General features: G+C 27.1%; 2 protein-coding genes across 4 annotated transcripts in view; one reads left to right on the top strand and one right to left on the bottom strand.

Annotated features, from left to right (window-relative positions):
- LOC118067077 (metabotropic glutamate receptor 3-like) overlaps positions 1-5,859 on the top strand; it is a 162,191-nt gene extending 156,332 nt beyond the window's left edge. For both annotated transcript variants that reach the window (XM_035083624.1, XM_035083623.1), the window contains 3 exons: positions 3,684-4,010; positions 5,373-5,453; positions 5,570-5,859. In XM_035083624.1, coding sequence (XP_034939515.1) covers positions 3,684-4,010; positions 5,373-5,453; positions 5,570-5,661 — 500 coding nt within the window. In that variant the 3' untranslated portion in view covers positions 5,662-5,859. The remainder of the gene's footprint in view (positions 1-3,683; positions 4,011-5,372; positions 5,454-5,569) is intronic.
- Positions 5,860-11,632: 5,773 nt separating this feature from the next.
- Positions 11,633-18,284, bottom strand: part of LOC118067073 (protein grindelwald) — a 35,279-nt gene continuing 28,627 nt past the window's right edge. For both annotated transcript variants that reach the window (XM_035083618.1, XM_035083619.1), the window contains exons 3-5: positions 17,706-17,768; positions 14,521-14,675; positions 11,633-13,439 (exon numbers count right to left, since the gene is read on the bottom strand). In XM_035083618.1, coding sequence (XP_034939509.1) covers positions 13,155-13,439; positions 14,521-14,675; positions 17,706-17,768 — 503 coding nt within the window. In that variant the 3' untranslated portion in view covers positions 11,633-13,154. The remainder of the gene's footprint in view (positions 13,440-14,520; positions 14,676-17,705; positions 17,769-18,284) is intronic.

The following is an 18,284-nucleotide window of genomic DNA, read 5'->3' as shown; positions in this document are numbered from 1 at the left end:
TTTCATTTTTTCTACTGGAAAGGTGGTCGTGTGGACCTTTCGGGTCACACCCAGACCACTGCAGAGCACTGATATTATAATATTGAATAAATAAAATTATATAATAACAATTTAAATTTTTATATTTATTTCTATAAAAAGACGAAAATTATAATTATTAATTAAAATTTTAGACACGTAACTCCAAATAAATTTCATTGAATTAATATAAAATTTTTATCAAATATAAATAGATTTTATGCATAATATTTACAAATATTGCATTTAAACTTGATAGTAATAAAACATTAGTCGGTAATGTTTTTTACTGTTTTCTTTAAAAATTACATTGTGGCTATGTAATAATTGATAGTTAGGGCAGTTTTACAATCGCGAAACTATCATGATTTTATGTACTATTTACTCATTTATATTGAAAGATTTATCAATTCGCGTTGTAATAATTACCGCATATTTTAAAGATGTAATTATTACAATTTTATGAACGAAGCGACACCGTGTTACGTCACGTTGTAAAATTTGATCGGGTATACTGGTAGAAGTTACAATGCCCTTTTTTCCGTGTTGAACATTAATATGAAAAATAGAAAGTATGAATTGAATAGCATTTATTATAATACATTTTTTTTTTTCATCTTAAAAAGAAATAACACTCAATTAATAGTGTTGTTTTATACATTTGGCATGAATGTAGCTTCCAATTAAAAAATAAGTAATTCTAAGTTTATTTGTTAATGAACTATAATGAATTGTTAAAGAACAGTAGTACCTTCCATGTACACAATCTCGAGAACGATAAAAATTTGTGAAAGTTATATGCATCATGTCGTGATCTCCGATGCGTTGTTTTCAAAATATTTTATGAACTAAAAGCAATTTTTTATAAACAAAAAAGTGCTGTAAGACATGTGGCTACAAATGTTTACTGAAGTCTGTCGTCACCAAAAATATGGTTATCAATCATATTGGCTGGGCTAAATAGCTTTTGTTTGATAGCATGATCTATTTAAGGGTTTTTAACTTCCCAATGGGAAGTTATCGTAATGGGTCCGATTTTGCGAATCCCAAAATTTGACAAATCTCGACGTTTCAAGGTCCCCAGAGTCAAATACAATGGTTTCCCGAGTCAAAATTTTTATAATAACTTTATACTGACTATACTGAATTTTCAGTATAATCAGTACAAATTCAATAAAAGTAAGGATAGGAGTTTTAGAGTTAAAGTAATACTGAATTTTTATTGAAGACTTATGAATAACTCCGTTTTCAGCTGTATCAGTATAGATTAAGTATTCAAAATCAATTTTTAAATACTGAATATATACTGACACTTCTGAATATCCGGATTCATATTTAATACATTTAGTAAAAAATCAGTTTAAATTTCGTAGATTCAGTATAAAATAAATATTAAATAGAAGAGGTTGGTTACTATAGTAACCAATCTTATTTTGGATTTTAGTGTAATAAGAACAATAATTATTTTAGTAATAAAATCTACAAGAGACCGTTAGAAACGAATAGCTGTGCTGTAAAGTACATAGATTCAAACATATATAAAATGGGTTTTATAAACTGTTTTATTAAATATCTCCATTGTCAATGCGAGAGGGATAATTGTGTATGTGAATATGAATATTTGGCAATTATTCGCGAAGTGTGGGAGTGTTTAGTGCACAAGGCTATCATTATACTTATAATACTTCAGGATTTATTCATAAATGTGAAGAGATATCTTTGATTAAGGCAATTGCAATTAATAACTTAATCTCACCATGTATTTACATTAATGTAAACGATGAAAAGTATTTAATATGTCCAGTAAACCCGAAAGAAATTGAATAATTATTTTATGTAACCACAATTATATTATTACTCCTGAAAAATAATTTTAAAATAAATCAATAAATAAATTTAATCAGTAACATTACAAACTTTATTCTTCTTCTTATTCTCATTCTTATTCTATATCGAATAAACTCATATTGGAATTAGCAGTACAACGAAAAATTTATAAATATTTTGCAATTTAACTATAATATAAAATTATATTCTAGAATACTTTCCGAACGTTCAATAAAAATTTAGAATACTCATTCCAACAATGTTCTGATTCTATACTGATTATATTGATGTCAGAATAATAACCAGTAAAATAAAAAATATTTCAGTAGGTTCAATGTCATATAAGAATAATTTCAGAACGTTCAATAGAAATTTAGAATACTCGTTTAAATAAGATGTTCTGATTTTATATTGATTATATTGATGTCAGAAAAATCAGTACAAAATCAGTGTAATAGAGAACGTATCAGTAGATTCAATAGAATGATAGAAAGATTTCCGAGCATTCAATAAAAATTTAGAGTACTGATTTTTAAAATTTATTTGAATTTTATACTGAACATATTGATGGCAGAATGGACAGTACAAAATAATAATGATTTCAAGATGTTCAATATAGAATCAGCATAGAAATTAAAAAATTAATACATTCAATATAAAATCAGTATTGTTTTAGAGTACTAAATATTGATTCTATATGAATTCAGTATATTCAATATAAAGTTATTATAAAAATTTTGACTCGGGTTTTGAGTGGACATCTGTGTGTGTATGTACGTATTTTTCGCCTCGATTATCTTGAGAACAAAAAATGTTATCGATGTGGGACCAATTGCATTCGACGCGTAATTACGCAACTCAGAACTAATAAAGTTTTCAGAAAAATCGGTCCAGCCATTTTTTTGCAGAATTAAAAAACTGAAAGAAATAGTAAACTAACGAAATTTTATCATTCTTTCTACTGGGAAGTAAGTAGTGTAAACCTTTGGAATCACACCCAGACCACTGGAGAGCACTGATATTTTTCGAAGTATTGGAAAGACTTGAGAAAAAAGTTTTACACATATGATTTGACCATGGTTAAACGTGACTGTGACAAATCCAGGCAGATGTGTTTTGTTCATTAAACCTGTTTCAAATGATAACATCTACTTAACATCAGTACTAAAGTTGTTTAATAATAATGGAAAGTTTCATACACGAAAAACTTGTTAAAAACATTAGAGGGATTCTACTGTTAAACAATACCCGTCGTCACTTAGCAGGATCGCAACTCACTTTACAACTCCAGCATTTTTAATACACTTAAATATGCAAAAACAAGAAGTGTTCGAAAATCAAGATTTACAGTATAGACAAAAATTTTGATTAAAATTGATGAAGAATAAAAAAAAATCTGTATGTCAGGTAATATACTTTCCAAGTGAACAAAGTGGTTTACCGTGTTACAAGAGTACTTTTTATCTTAAACGAAATGATGATTTGAAAAACGGGACCCAATTTTTTTTGAAGAATTGTGATTGGTTTTGTTAGGATACATGGGTTTTACATTATTCATTTTACTTATTATTGAAGGAACAAATTTTTCATGAATTTTTCATTGCAAAAGATATCATCGCTGTATGTTACAACTTTCTGTCTATAATGCAAGTATAAATATATAGTTAGTATCCAGATTTAATGCATAAATAATCATTTTATATGCATGAATCTGTATGTTTGGAATAAATATAAAAAATTTAATAAATTAGTAATAATAATACTTCCCTTCTGCTGTTAACAAATGTAAATATCATCAACATGCATTTATAATTAATCATGATTTCAATTATTTTCAGCAATATGCACGATTTATGCAATAAAAACAAGAAAGTGTCCAGAAGGGTTTAATGAAACTCGTCACATAGCTTTTACAAATTATACGACGATGGTTTTGTGGCTGGCGTTTGTGCCTCTGTACTTAACATTTACAAGTAATGCTATTAGAGTTGTCACTCTTGCTTTATCATTATCATTAAGTGGACTAGTTCAACTGGGATGCCTGTTCTTTCCCAAGATATACATAGTTTTAATGAAACCAGAAAAAAATACCAAAGAGTCGGTAATGACACAACATAGAAGCTCATGTTTACCAACATCAGCAGTGCCAATGCTTGTTCTTAATGGTAATCACTTTAAATTTATTTTAAGTATCAAAAAATAAATTAGGAAGGTTTGTAATTATTTTCTTGTTTAACTTAATTTTATTCAAATTACGATACAATCTCCACTCTCTGGCTGTTAGAGTCTAACTTCTAGACTTTACCGTATAGAGAGTTGCCCTTGTCATCGTTAGACAAAATTTTGATGGATTAATGAGGGTATCAAGGATAAAAATTTTTTTGTAGATGAGTTTAATGATAAAAAGAATTAAGATATTTTAATATAGAACTGGGTAACGTGGGCTGTTGTTAGCAAAATATTATTGCCATCAAAGCAGAGTATTGAATTTCTTCAGATTTTAAAGGAATACCCTCCACAACCCATAACTCGTCGAGTTCAGGATTCAATAATCGTGGAGGGGGACGAAAACTGTTTAGTAAATTACGGTTTTCAATATGGAGTTAATCAACAAAACAACATATTTTTCAAACAATCAAAATAGTTATTATACGAAAACAGACATTACAATGACATTTAAAAAGATACGGAATTCAAGTACAAATAAAACGAATGGAAGTGGAAATTGAAAATGATCGATCCGTCAGTTAGTCGCAAAAGTGAAGAAACCGGATAACGACCTCCGTCTCTCGGAAACCCCAACTAGAAGATAGCCGTTTAAAAGACAACTTTTGGATTACGATAAAAAGATGTCTAAATGCTATTTGATATTTTTATAGTCGTCTTATAGACATTCAAAAAGACGTCGATTTTTGCGTAAAATTTTGGTCAAATGACATCGAAAATAACATCCAAAAGAAAGTCAAAACATTGTCTAGACCTCTTGAAGACATTATTTTATTTTTCTAAAAATTACTCCCTATCGATATCTTTTTGATGACTTTTGGAAAAACTAATTGTTAATTTATAAGAAACATTATATAGGCATAAAAAGTTGTTTTTTTTTTCTAGTTGGGAACGAGTACTTTTATTCTTAAAGCGGACATAGACTTAAAAACCGTACCCTATGCCAGCATTAGAAAAAATAAAAGACACCCAGTGTCCACAGTGAAATCCCGTATGTCTTCCTCTCTTAATTTTTAACAAGTGAAGACTCGCCAAGCTCTGCTCTAGTAGAACGCAAAACGAACCCATTTCAGATTGAATCCCTTTCAACAATTCTATGTTTGATCGGGAATGGGTTATTTTTTTAGGATAGATTTAATATCTAAATCATAATTTAATTTTAATGTTAATAATTCTATAAAGCATAAACACATAACTAATGCATCGTACCTGAAACCAATCTCTAATATTTTTCTACCCAGGTACTAGGAATTACTTTCATTAGCCTCAAAAAAATGAATTTTACTATTCTTGGTCCACAGGTGAAGCTATTAAATCAAATGCTTATTCAAATGGATCATTACAAAGATCATCAAAATCTAATTATACTTATACAAATCATTGTGAGTTATCAAAAAAATTTGATAATTAAGTTAATTTTTTTTTCTAATTAATATATGGATATAGTACATATCATTATTATGCCTTTTTTTACTATCAAACATGAATTCTTTTGCAGGTAAATCACAATTTTTGCTAAAAGATGAAAACATGGAACTAGAAAATACTCTAATAAAGAACAATGAAAAATTAGAAACAAACCCAACCTAAAGCTTCCAGAATAAAAAGACCTTAATATACTTTTTATTCAAATTATAGAAGAGAAATCAATTGTTACATGAATTTTCATTCATATAAATACTAGCAATATCCAATAACCATAGTGAGTTTACAAGGAATTTCCAATGTATTTCATAGTATAGATAATATTTAATTACATGGAAAAATTTACTAAACTTGTAAAATATGAAGCTAATTGAAATGATTAAAATTTCAAAACTTCATGACAAAAGTGGAGTCTATTAATAAATTTTCAACGCCAGAATTTATAAAAAATCTACAATAATACAATAACACATATCGCTAATTATAAGTTATTAGTAATGATAAAGTTTGAAATATACTACTATTTATCAAACTCAATATACACGTATATAAAATAAGTACGATTTATTTATAAACTTATTGAATACTGGAAAAATGTACATCCAATTATAAATAATATACAATAGTTTTCATACAAGCTGTGTAATAATTTTTAAACAAACGGATATTTATTCCTTTCCTGTGATGAATAATACGACTGTTAGTATGTATCATTTATTCAATGTTTAAAATCAGAATTTCATGTAAATTTGCTCTCATATTCGAATCAGAAAATATTAACTTATTATCAATGATTTTCACTGATTTAGTTCAAGAGGATCCATGAATTATATATTCTTAATAAGAAATATTCATCGCTAAGAATTTTAATGAATTTGTCTTGTCAATTTAGTTTGAGTATTCATTAAATTATTTTTCAATATTTAAGTTGCATCGATGATATTTTATTGGGTTAAACTAATGAATAGTAATTGCAAACCCGAGTAAAAATTATTAGTTTTTGGGCGCGCCTAAAAGAGACCCAATTGAAGCCCAAAAACATTTTCTAGGCCCACAACGCGCCCAATTCAAGTCGACAATTCTTTTCCAGGCCCACAACGCGCCCAAATCAAGCCTAAAACTATTTTGCAGGCCTAAAACACACCCAATTCGAGCCCAAAAATATTTTTAAAATCTAGAAAAGAAAAAAAAATTGTCATAAAAACTTATCATCAAATTAACTTTCGGTGCTACAAATTTACATTTGTAATAATTTATTGTCATCATTATCGAATATGATCATAGAAAATGGGCTTGAATTAGGCATGTTTTAGGCCTGCAAAATAGTTTTAAGCTTGATTTGGGCGCGTTGTGGGCCTAGAGAATGTTTTTGGGCTTCAATTGGGCTCCTTAAAAATTTAGGCCTGTAATGGGCTTGTTTTGGGCACTGAAAATTTCTCTAAGTCAAGATTGGGCTTTAATCAGTCCTGTATTGGGCTTATTTTTCATTTTCGGCGTGTTTTGGGCCTATTCATTTTTACTCGGGAAGGTGAAGTCGAAATATTTATCACCCCTGAGAGCAAGTTTCCTGGCTCTACCCTATTCATAACTTTTATCATGATTTTATTGAATTTTGAAAAATCCTCGATATATTTGAGTTAAAATTGTTTATAGGTATGTCTAAAAACTATTGAAATTCTATTAATAAATTTGCTGCCTAATAAGAGCTTAACATGAGCTTAAAAAAAATTTTTACTTAAACACACTTTTTAGTTTTGTTGATATCATTTTTACATGAATTGATAATGTTATTATCAAAAAATAATACAAAAGTACTTCCAATTTTACCTAAAAATGATATTGAAAAATGTTTTGTTAATAAATAAATATTCAAAGTGCTTTCATTGACCTTAAATTTACTATCTATGAGTAGTAATCTGCAAGTAACTAGTCATCCATACTTTAAAATATTTCTAGCATCCAAAATTGAGGTAAATCCCACTACTGAAAAATAATCATTGCTTATTGTAAAAAAAATTTATTTACATTTTTCCAATGCAATTTTGACAAAGTAGCTACTAAGTAATTTCTATCATCATTTGAAGAAACATGAAAAGTTATGATAAAATCAATAAAAATGTTAATTTGTTATGTATCGATTGGATAAAAGGAAGTAATTATTAAATGAAATTAACACAATTATACAGAATTTAAATGTATTTATATTTTTTTCCTCACAAAACAGGAAGTAAAGAACTCCATGTTTGCTCTAAAAACTTGTCAATTCTCAATTCCTTTATTAAATTATATACAACAACTGCAAGTATTATATTGTACTATTTTTCTTTGACTTCTAACACTGCTCCTTTCAAAAATACAATTAAGTAGTAAATTTAATGCCTCATGTTCACAATAAAATAAATTATCCAATACCTGTGTGACATATCTATTTAGATAACTTAATATTTAAGATTTAAATATTATCAAAGCCTTGATAGATGTTTCGAAAACAAATGAGATTTAATTATAAACTCTTGTATAATATTCCCAACAAAAAATGACTGCATATATTTTTATGTAAAAATGTAAGAGATTTATAAAATAAGAGCCGGAAAAAGATATGATAAGGTGTCATAATTTTCGTTTCAATTAAATATATGGACCAATACTTGAAAATATAACAAAATATCTAAAGAAAATGAAATTTCCTTGTATTATAGTAATGATAACAAACTCTGATATCATTAGTGTCATAAAGATTTTACTAGCAAATATAAAGTACAAGTAGTTGTTTACTAAAAGTGATGAATTATTTTATTTCTACAGATTTTCGTTACAAAGTCATTGTTCACATTTATAAAATTACAATTGCTTACTATTCCAATTTTTAATCAATTTGACTGTGACAGCTATAATATAAATTACTGGTATAAAATTATTTAATTTTTGATGAATATAAAAATTGTTATTGTAACTTCAAATATGTTTGATTGCACTATGTATGAAGATGTTTTTTAATTTTATACTGGTAGGTGAATTTCTCGATACTATATTATATATTATAAAGTTAATTAATTATTATATTAAATAAGAGTACGTATGACGTACAGTGATATTATAAATAAACTCATTAACATGGTTTAATAAACTTAGCTATTAATGAATAATGAAACTTATTTATGCCTAATAAAAACAGTCTAATAAAATTCTTGCTTATTGAATATAACAACTAATAATAAAGTAACTTTTGCATAATTATTTCATTCAATTATTTCTTTATACTACAATTTTTAATATAATTATAATCAATGGAATTTAGGACATTTAATTTCAAACGTACAGAATTTTAATTTTTAAATTTTTCTTTCATAATAAAAAAGGATTTATAATCAAAATTAAAATAAATTGAAGAGATTTATATGGAAATTAAATATCTTAACATATTTACTTATAGTTATGATAATATATCATTCTTTATGAAGTATTATAATACATAAAATAATAATAAACATAAATTTCATAAAAACCTAAAAACCAATTTTCAAAAATTTTAATTGAACCATATTTCCATAAAAACATTGTAACTATTCATTATATGATCCAGTCAGTATTATATCTTATAATAATGAATATTCTTAATTGTTAAACTCTATTATTAACTTTCTTTTAGGAAGTTATTGTAATGGGATCGATTTTTGAAATTCGTAATTTTATCGTATCTTTACGGTTTGAGACATTTAAAAGCATATTAAAAGATTTGAAAATGAATGTATGTATGTGCGTGTGTGCGGATGTGAGGGTTTTTTCATTTCCGATATTTCGAAAACTACTAAAGATATCAACTCGAAACAAATTTTATTCGGAAAATAATTATTAATCTTTAAATAATAATTGTTATTTTTTGTATTAATACAGTGAAAAAATCTGAAAGGAGTTTCAACAAATTCGGTCCAGCCGTTTTTACATAACAAAAAGATTATAAAATAAGTATTGAGTCAATTGAGTATAATAGACATTAAGAAAGAAATTTTACTTATTTAGTGATTAATACTATTGAAAACTGGGATTAATATCAATACAATATGGTTGTTAATAACTTTACATAATTGTAAACAAGTATATATTGTTCACGAAAATTCCAATTTGTTGTAAACAATTACAAATGAGTTCAATTAATTGAATTATTATTACTATAATTGTATGCGATAAATATCAATAATATGTTATTATAAATAACTTTATATGATGAAACGATTGTATATCGTTTATAACTATAGAAATTTGTTATAAACAAAAAAAACTAAGAGATGACAAAATTACGGATTTCAATTAATAGAAATTCAAGTGCGTTCATTTTTAAATATATTGAATAATCTAGAATAATAAATATATAGATATACTTTCATTCATTCAAAGTTGTAATTACATCAGAAGAAATAATATGCTAATGAAGATGAAAATTACAATGAAATTTATCTGCCGTCACGTACAAATTAACGTAGATGGAGTTACTATGAATTAAACAGAATCAAATTTTCGGAGCTATATCAACATTATATTGAATTGTATTATTCCATTGTATTATTCCATTTGTTTATAGACCCTGATATTGAGTACATAATGTTATCCATTATTGATTTAAAATGTTTCTTTTCCTAATTTGTTGTATTTTTCTTTAAACTTACTTTTAATTTATTCTGTTTATATACATAACATTAAAACAATTGATAAAATAAATTGAATAGTATACAACTAATTAGTTTAAATGATAAACACAAGAATTATTCACAATTAATTCTTGCTATTGATTGTAAAAAAAATTATAAATTTTAAATATTCTAATAACTATGATTAAATTAAGTGCAATTGAATAAAATAAAATGAAATTATCTGATTGTGAAAATAAAAGATGGTTGTTTAATTATTATTTCAGTAGCTACGCTCTGGGCAAACGTATTTTAACTATTATTAATATCATCAATTCTGGAAGACTGGGTGCTCATTTAATGAGCCCAATATATCATATATCTACGACTATTACACTGAATACATTCAACATGTCATTCAATTAATTTTATGCCGATATGTTACTAAAATTAAATTTCTAATAAAACCACTAGTTATCATAACTTTTTCTCGTAGCATGATTTTTTTTCTGACAATATTTAATCTAAATCTATAAAAAAATTTACCTGCAAATATAATATTTTTAACAAAATTAAACAATCTTATTATCAGAAAAATATGCTACTAAAATATATATATATATATATGCACACATTTATGATTAAACTATTTGTAATTCAAGTGCATTTTAATAATTTTAATATTCGATATCATTATTTTCCACTTGTATCTATTTTTCTTATTTTTATTAACTATGAGGTTTATTTATAATTCCTTAAATTAATTAAATTATGTATTTTATAAAAGCTAAGTAAATAATTAAGGTCGGTCAGTGTTACATGATAGAGACAAAAAAACCGAACTTCCTTAAGACTCTGAGCAAACGTATCAGATAAAATCAATAAACTCAACAGCTTTAATATAAATATTTACACAGTTATTGAGTTTAAGGACTTGAGCTTCAAATTGAGCATTGTTTTTTTTTCATTTTGTACACTAGATTTCAATTTTATCGTTCCATTACAATTATTGTTAGATGAAGTAAATTTTTTTAATGTCATAAGAAGTTATATCGTTTCATTGTGTTGTTGAGCGTAGATTCATAATTTTTTCTCAAGGAATTTTAGTTTTCTTAGCGCGTCTTCCTGTAAAACGTGACCGACCTATGCAAAGCACACGATTATCGCAATGCTGTTGCTCATAAGGCCTTTCATGGACGGAATTGCTGATAAGGCATATATATGCTTAAGAAGTAAACAATATAACTAGTTAAATCGCGTGTACACGCATGTATTTACACTTAAAATACCATCACATATGAAGCATATCAGGCAACTGCCAATTTTCTTATTTTTCCATAATTTAGTGGCTGCATAAATTATTCTTATAATTTTACTCTTTTTAAATATATCCTAAGCACTTATTCTATTTAACGAAACAACGCAGAAATATTCCAGTGAATATTCATAGTTGAATTTTAAATATTATAACATATTTTAAGTCACACAGCCGCATTGTTCACGAATGTATGAACCAACCGTATTACGAAAATATAATAAAAAGTTATCATATCTAATTGTAAGTTTATATTATTTTTTAATATTAATATTAGATAACTTGAATGATATTATGTAAGGTTATTTTATCAAGTTCTTATAAATCAGCTCATAAAAATGTCCCTTCAATCAATTAGGGTAATATAAGTTTCTAAAAATTTCATTAAAGAAAATTGAAGCAAAATAGTTCCTTTAGAAATTATGCGCAGTCTAAAAATTTTAATCATCTATTCATTCATATCATGTTTAATGTAATTCATTTTAGTTCTCTTTTTTCCATTTCAAATTTTGCAATTTCACATATTCTTGATAATTTTATGAAGGAGTTCATCTTACCCCGTGTTCCTTTATTTTTAATGTTATATTCACTCATCGTAAAAAGACAATTTTTTTTAATGATTCTTTAAAATTATTCTCAAAGTAGACTGTTGTTAAACATACTTGATAGCTAAGTTTTCATCTATTGCAAACATTTTTTTTAAAAATGCTTTTTTAAGAGTTGAGTAAATGTACTTAATTTTTTATACAATTTGTTAAAAATGTTACGAACACGTCGTGCAGGACATAGAAAATAATTTTTCCCATAAAAATTTAAATAATGGTCACTCATGTCTGAAAGTTTCAATTTTTAGAAAGACAACCATAAAATGACAGTAGATTCATAATTGAACTATTAGCTCAATTATTTCTTTAAGATAGCTGACTAATATTGAAACAAATATCAATAAAAAAATAGACCATCTAATTTATATGGTACCAGATTAATTTTCTGACAATGACAGGACCATCTCCCAATCCACGTTGCATTAAACACCTGACAATGATCAAAATATACCAAATGTCAATCCAAATAACCTTCAGACTCTTCTATTAATCACGAATCTTTATGCCCATATATCTTTTATGCTTTGATTACTTTGCGAGCTGTAGAATCTTCCAGAATGAGTGAATCAATTCGTAAACAATTATTTTGAGTTATAATTATCGAGTTGTAATGCATACATATTGAGCTCAAATTGATGTCACATTTCAACTTTTGTTTATCAGGGTAGTGTTAAAAGAGTCATAAAATCAAAATAACATTTCTTGTTAACCAAAAAATTGCCTTTGGTAAGCAATTAATCAGAATTCAATTTAATGTTACCTTCTTACTCATTTTTATAATCAATTCATCAATCCAAAATTATCCGCACATTTCTTCTTCTAACAGAAGAAACGTACTTTAAATCAATTTATAACTTCCATTCTTAAACAATCATCCGTTAGTATTCAGCCATGAAACAAAAAATAGAAAATTCAAAAGACAATCATTCGATCGTCGTAAAAATATTTCTTTACAAAAACATTATTTCTTGAGTTAGACAAGTACTTTTACCTCTATTATTCCCCTAAACAACAGCAGTTCACTTTTATGATACAAACAACTGAAAAATCTTGGTATGTAATTTACTGTGAAAATTGATGTGTCGTATATTTACAAAACTTTTGATGTAAAACTCAAAAAGAACTTTCTTTTTTAGATTTTGGTTGAGCAGACTCAATGCTTGTTGTCATCGCCAGATTGTCATAAGCGAATTCCAGGGTACTATCTTCACTAGCGTATTTTTTTGAAAGCGGAGTACTTGTGGTGTTTGGGGTTGTAGTAGAGCATGCATTAGAATCCTGTGTTGACGACGCTGAAACCGATGCACTTATCGTTGGCATTGTTGGTTTTACACCAGCTTGTTGAGATTTTATTGTTCCATTCTCTACGTCGTCGTGCACTCTATTGCTGTTTGCTGTCTTTTCAAAGAAAAAAAAATGTTAGGTCTTTTTGTTACTAGTTAATGCATTTTTATTACAATGTAAAGTTTGCAAAGTAAATAAATTAATTTATTTATAGATAATGAGTTTACATTTGTTTTATAATAATAAAAAAGTTAAAAAAATCTAATATAAAAGAGTAATATTCCGAAGGTGGAAGATAAACTAATGTTTCAAAATAGCAATTAGAAAAAAAAAGAAAAAAATGCAATAAGATTACTTAAGGATGTGAAAAGAGTAGGGGTATTAGAAAAGGAATCATTATTTGATGTCCACAAAGTCACTCTCAGAACATCACAAAGTGTAGACCAATATATATTTAGACCATACCTCCTGGAAAGGTTCATCTTTCCATAGAATAATGATAGAATGTTTCAGATGGGAATAAATATAGACTTAGAGATGATCATTAAAGTCATTTTAACCGGCACTTTTGAAATAGACTTCTGCTGAGGTGGCTATCTTACTCGTAGTTAAAGCTTACATCTTTTTTTTTGTGCAGTACATTCTTGCAAACAGAGCACACATGGAGTTTCAGAAAAAAGCTTTCTATACTTTGAGTAATTGCGACAGGAAAATGGGAAAAATTGTCATTTGAAGCAATTTTTTCATTCCTCTGTGACAGTAGTAAAAAAGCATCTGAACGAATGAGGAAGGGCTTTATTTTAATGCATTGGAAGTGTTTAAATATGATATCATTCATTTAATTAACATTGTAGTCACTTTTTCTGCCTTGAGAAGTATATTAATATAACTACCACTTTGCACAGCTATATATGATGTTCTTTTTTTAGAGTGCTACCTAAGTCTAATTTTATTTTTATAAAACTATTTTGATTTGTTCAAACAATTGAATTTTATATTTATCATAAAATAATGATACGAAACAAAATTTTAAAGAACATAAAGTTCATAAAAAATGACAGCAAAGGTTTTTAAAATCAAAAATGTCTGATGTGCTCTAGTCTTAATCGTAAACTGAAATAAATAAACCAAGCATTGCTCACATTGTCAATCATTTAAATGAAGACATACAATTAATTTAAAATACTATATTTACCTTTATCCATTTTTTTCCAAATATTTTGTCGAAAGTTCCTTTAATTTTTTTTGCATTCAGCAGTCTTCTAGCCACCCAAATGACTGTAAGAATGCAAAGAAGAACCCACAAAATTAATGATACTTCTGTAAAAGTTCGCAGCCTTTGTATTTCTCCTGAAAAAATAAGAAAGTCATTTTCAACATAAATTACCGACAATTATCAGATAATACATTATTGTTACATCATTCATTTTAACAAATTTTATCAGCTGAATTTAATAATTTTTTTATATTAATTGAAGTTAAATTTTTTCTTGCTTTATTGTTACAATAATTGAATAAATTTTCATTTAAGGTAATAAAAAAGTTAAGAATGCTACTATCAAAAATGAGAATTTGTTGAATAATCTTAATAAATAGATGTAATTTACAATGTCTAATGCAATTAGCTATGCTGAAACAGCGTTTTATCTGGTTTTTATATTTTTACTTTCTGTCGTCGCTTCTCAAGTATATTCTGTGGTGAACATAAATAAAATCGCGTGATGTTAACTTTGCTTGCCAGTCGTATAGTAGTAAAATCGAGCAGAGTTTCGCGTGCAAGCTGATATGTATTTCCAAATGATGTTGGAAAGAGACAAATAGATATAATAACTGATAAAATCAAGTCGTAAACTTAAAGAAATAATCATTGCGTTACATAACATGTTAAATTGGGATCAATAAAAAAAATTTTTACACACATACGAACATACGTACACGGAGAAAAAATTCCGTTAATTTTTATTTAAAAATCCATACAAAAATTACCGTGCTGCTCAAGAATGTGAGTTCAAACTTACTGAAAAGTAAAAAGTAATGATCAACATACAAAAATTATAAGTTACATAAGAAAATGTATCATTCAGTTTTTTGAAAATTACTTTGGCAGCACCAGAAAATTTAGTGTTCCACAGCACCTGAAAATTTAGTAACGTTAGCTGTGATAACTACGTAACCGACAAACAATTTTATTTAAGTTTAGTGATAATTTTTTTGGTTATATAAACAAATAAATAAATAAATTAGGTTCATTGATAATTAACTTTCTTAACTAATTAATTCGTTGGAATGAAATACGGCACACGTTTTACAATACTGCCCCCCCCCTATCCCTACGATCGGGATCTTACGCAGAAAACCTGTGTCGTCGATACAACCACCCGGCTCTCCGAAGAGATCTTCCTCTCCCGCTCACGGTGGCCCGAGAAAAATCATATAAATGACTTTTGTCTCGGCCGGGACTCGAACCCGCGACCCATCGTGTGTCAAGCTGACGCTTACCCATGAGTCCACCGCGTCAATCCGTTTAAGCTTATCATAAATTGTTAAGATATAACGTGTTGCCGCCAATATTGAATCGTAACGAAAAATATGAATGTCATCTTTGTTTACAATATGGAAAAAGTAACTATAGCACTGAGGGTGTTCACACAATCAAAAACAAAAGCCATAAGATGTACGCATGCGTACAAACCAATTTTTAACTTATTATGATGTTAGTATGCACGCGTACGTCTTAAATTGTACGTTTTACGGCTTATGTTTTTGATTGTGTGAACGGTCTTACAATACAAAGAAAGATTGTGTTGGACCGATAATTCGAAGATTCCCGACCCAGCACGGAAACTCTCGAGAATAGAAAAAATTATAGGAGAGCACCCGAATTTTTCCTACCACACGGATCATAATAAATTATATACAGATTCTCATTTTTTTCTAGTCACTTACTAATTTTTGTTTAAAGTTTGAATAAAAATTAATATTTATCGAATATTACCGTGCTGCATAAGAATTTTTACTTTTACTCTTTTTAATAAATATTGAATCTATAACAAAAATTTTAAAAGGATTACTAATTTTTCTTTGAAGGTTGTCTTAATTTTTTAGGGAATTGACATTTGCGCGTGGATTGTTGTGCTGAGCACGGTAATTTTTATTGGAATTTTTTCTCCGTGTACATACACACACAGATGTCCACTCAAAACCCGAGTCAAAATTTTTATAATAACTTTATATTGAATATACTGAATTCATATAGAATCAATATTGAGTACTCTAAAACAATACTGATTTTATATTAAATGTATTAATTTTTTAATTTCTATGCTGATTCTATATTGATATTTAATAAAACAGTTTATAAAACCCATTTTATATATGTTTGAATCTATGTACTTTACAGCACAGCTATTCGTTTCTAACGGTCTCTTGTAGATTTTATTACTAAAATAATTATTGTTCTTATTACACTAAAATCCAAAATAAGATTGGTTACTATAGTAACCAACCTCTTCTATTTAATATTTATTTTATACTGAATCTACGAAATTTAAACTGATTTTTTACTGAATGTATTAAATATGAATCCGGATATTCAGAAGTGTCAGTATATATTCAGTATTTAAAAATTGATTTTGAATACTTAATCTATACTGATACAGCTGAAAACGGAGTTATTCATAAGTCTTCAATAAAAATTCAGTATTACTTTAACTCTAAAACTCCTATCCTTACTTTTATTGAATTTGTACTGATTATACTGAAAATTCAGTATAGTCAGTATAAAGTTATTATAAAAATTTTGACTCGGGTTCCAACTAATTTAAAAAAATATTTTTATTAATTTTAGTTTCTTGTTTCGCTTCGAAACATTCTCAAGCATAGCAAATTTCGTTTTATATAATTGAAAAGTAATAATTATTATGACTAAACAATAATTCCTGTAGTCATTTAATAATGAATATTACTAAATAATATTTTTGATTTGTAGTTCACTGATTTTTATTTATTTAAAATAGAAATGCATTATTTTATCAATGTTGAAATGATTAGTGCGAAATACATTTGCTAAAAAAATGTAAAAAAAACAACATTTCATGTAATTTAATTTGCACTTCGTAGAAATTGGGTAGACTTGATTTCTCGGGATAGAACAAGTTGAAATACTTAAAAATGCTCCGGAGGGTGTTTCATTGATATAATCATAAAAGATATCATTAATAAGTAAAATTTAATGGCTTATGCGAACCATACGATAAACACAATTCTCGTGAATTTCAAATATCGTAATCTTTCCGGTTTTCATATTTTATCAGCTATCCGTTAATCTTAGCCAACGGTGACTCACTTGCTAATTAATATTCAAACAGTGTTTAAACTTACCTCTCAAGTTTCCATCTTGATCCAGCTCCGCTCGTAAAACGTATCTCTGGTCGTGCAAATAAACTGAAAAGAGAAAAAGTTATAATGTATAAAAACAGCATTTAATTCGAAATATAAGGGTGTTATTTATCTATACTTTTGTCTCTTATTAATAAGAGACTATGGAATTATTGATCAATTGTTGATTTAAATAGTAATACTTTTTTAATGACGGAACAATAAAGTTTTAAGACAGTGAAATAATAAAACTCGGGTCGATATTTTAAAGACAACACCTTTTATTGAGAATATATCTAATTGAGTCAGTGGTCAGATAAAAGCCAACAACTTACTCTAAATATGAAAGCGAAAAGCGCTTTTTTATTGTTCTCACACACTTTGCTATCCTCAATATATATTTTTTCAAAAAGTACACTATAAAAAAAATTTGTCTATCATGACGAAACAAAGTATTGCTAGATGTGTTTTGTTAACGGACAAATGCGGATCGTAATGGGAGCCAAACGTTTAAATTATTTGAACGAAATAAATCCCTGTAACAGCAATACTTTGTTTTGCTAAAATTTATAGTTAAAACAA

Source organism: Chelonus insularis, unplaced genomic scaffold (genome assembly GCF_013357705.1).
Source record: "Chelonus insularis isolate UGA/USDA-ARS -01 unplaced genomic scaffold, ASM1335770v1 contig_35_pilon, whole genome shotgun sequence".
NCBI classification, from domain to species: domain Eukaryota; kingdom Metazoa; phylum Arthropoda; class Insecta; order Hymenoptera; family Braconidae; genus Chelonus; species Chelonus insularis.
This window is presented reverse-complemented; position numbering and strand designations above follow the sequence as displayed.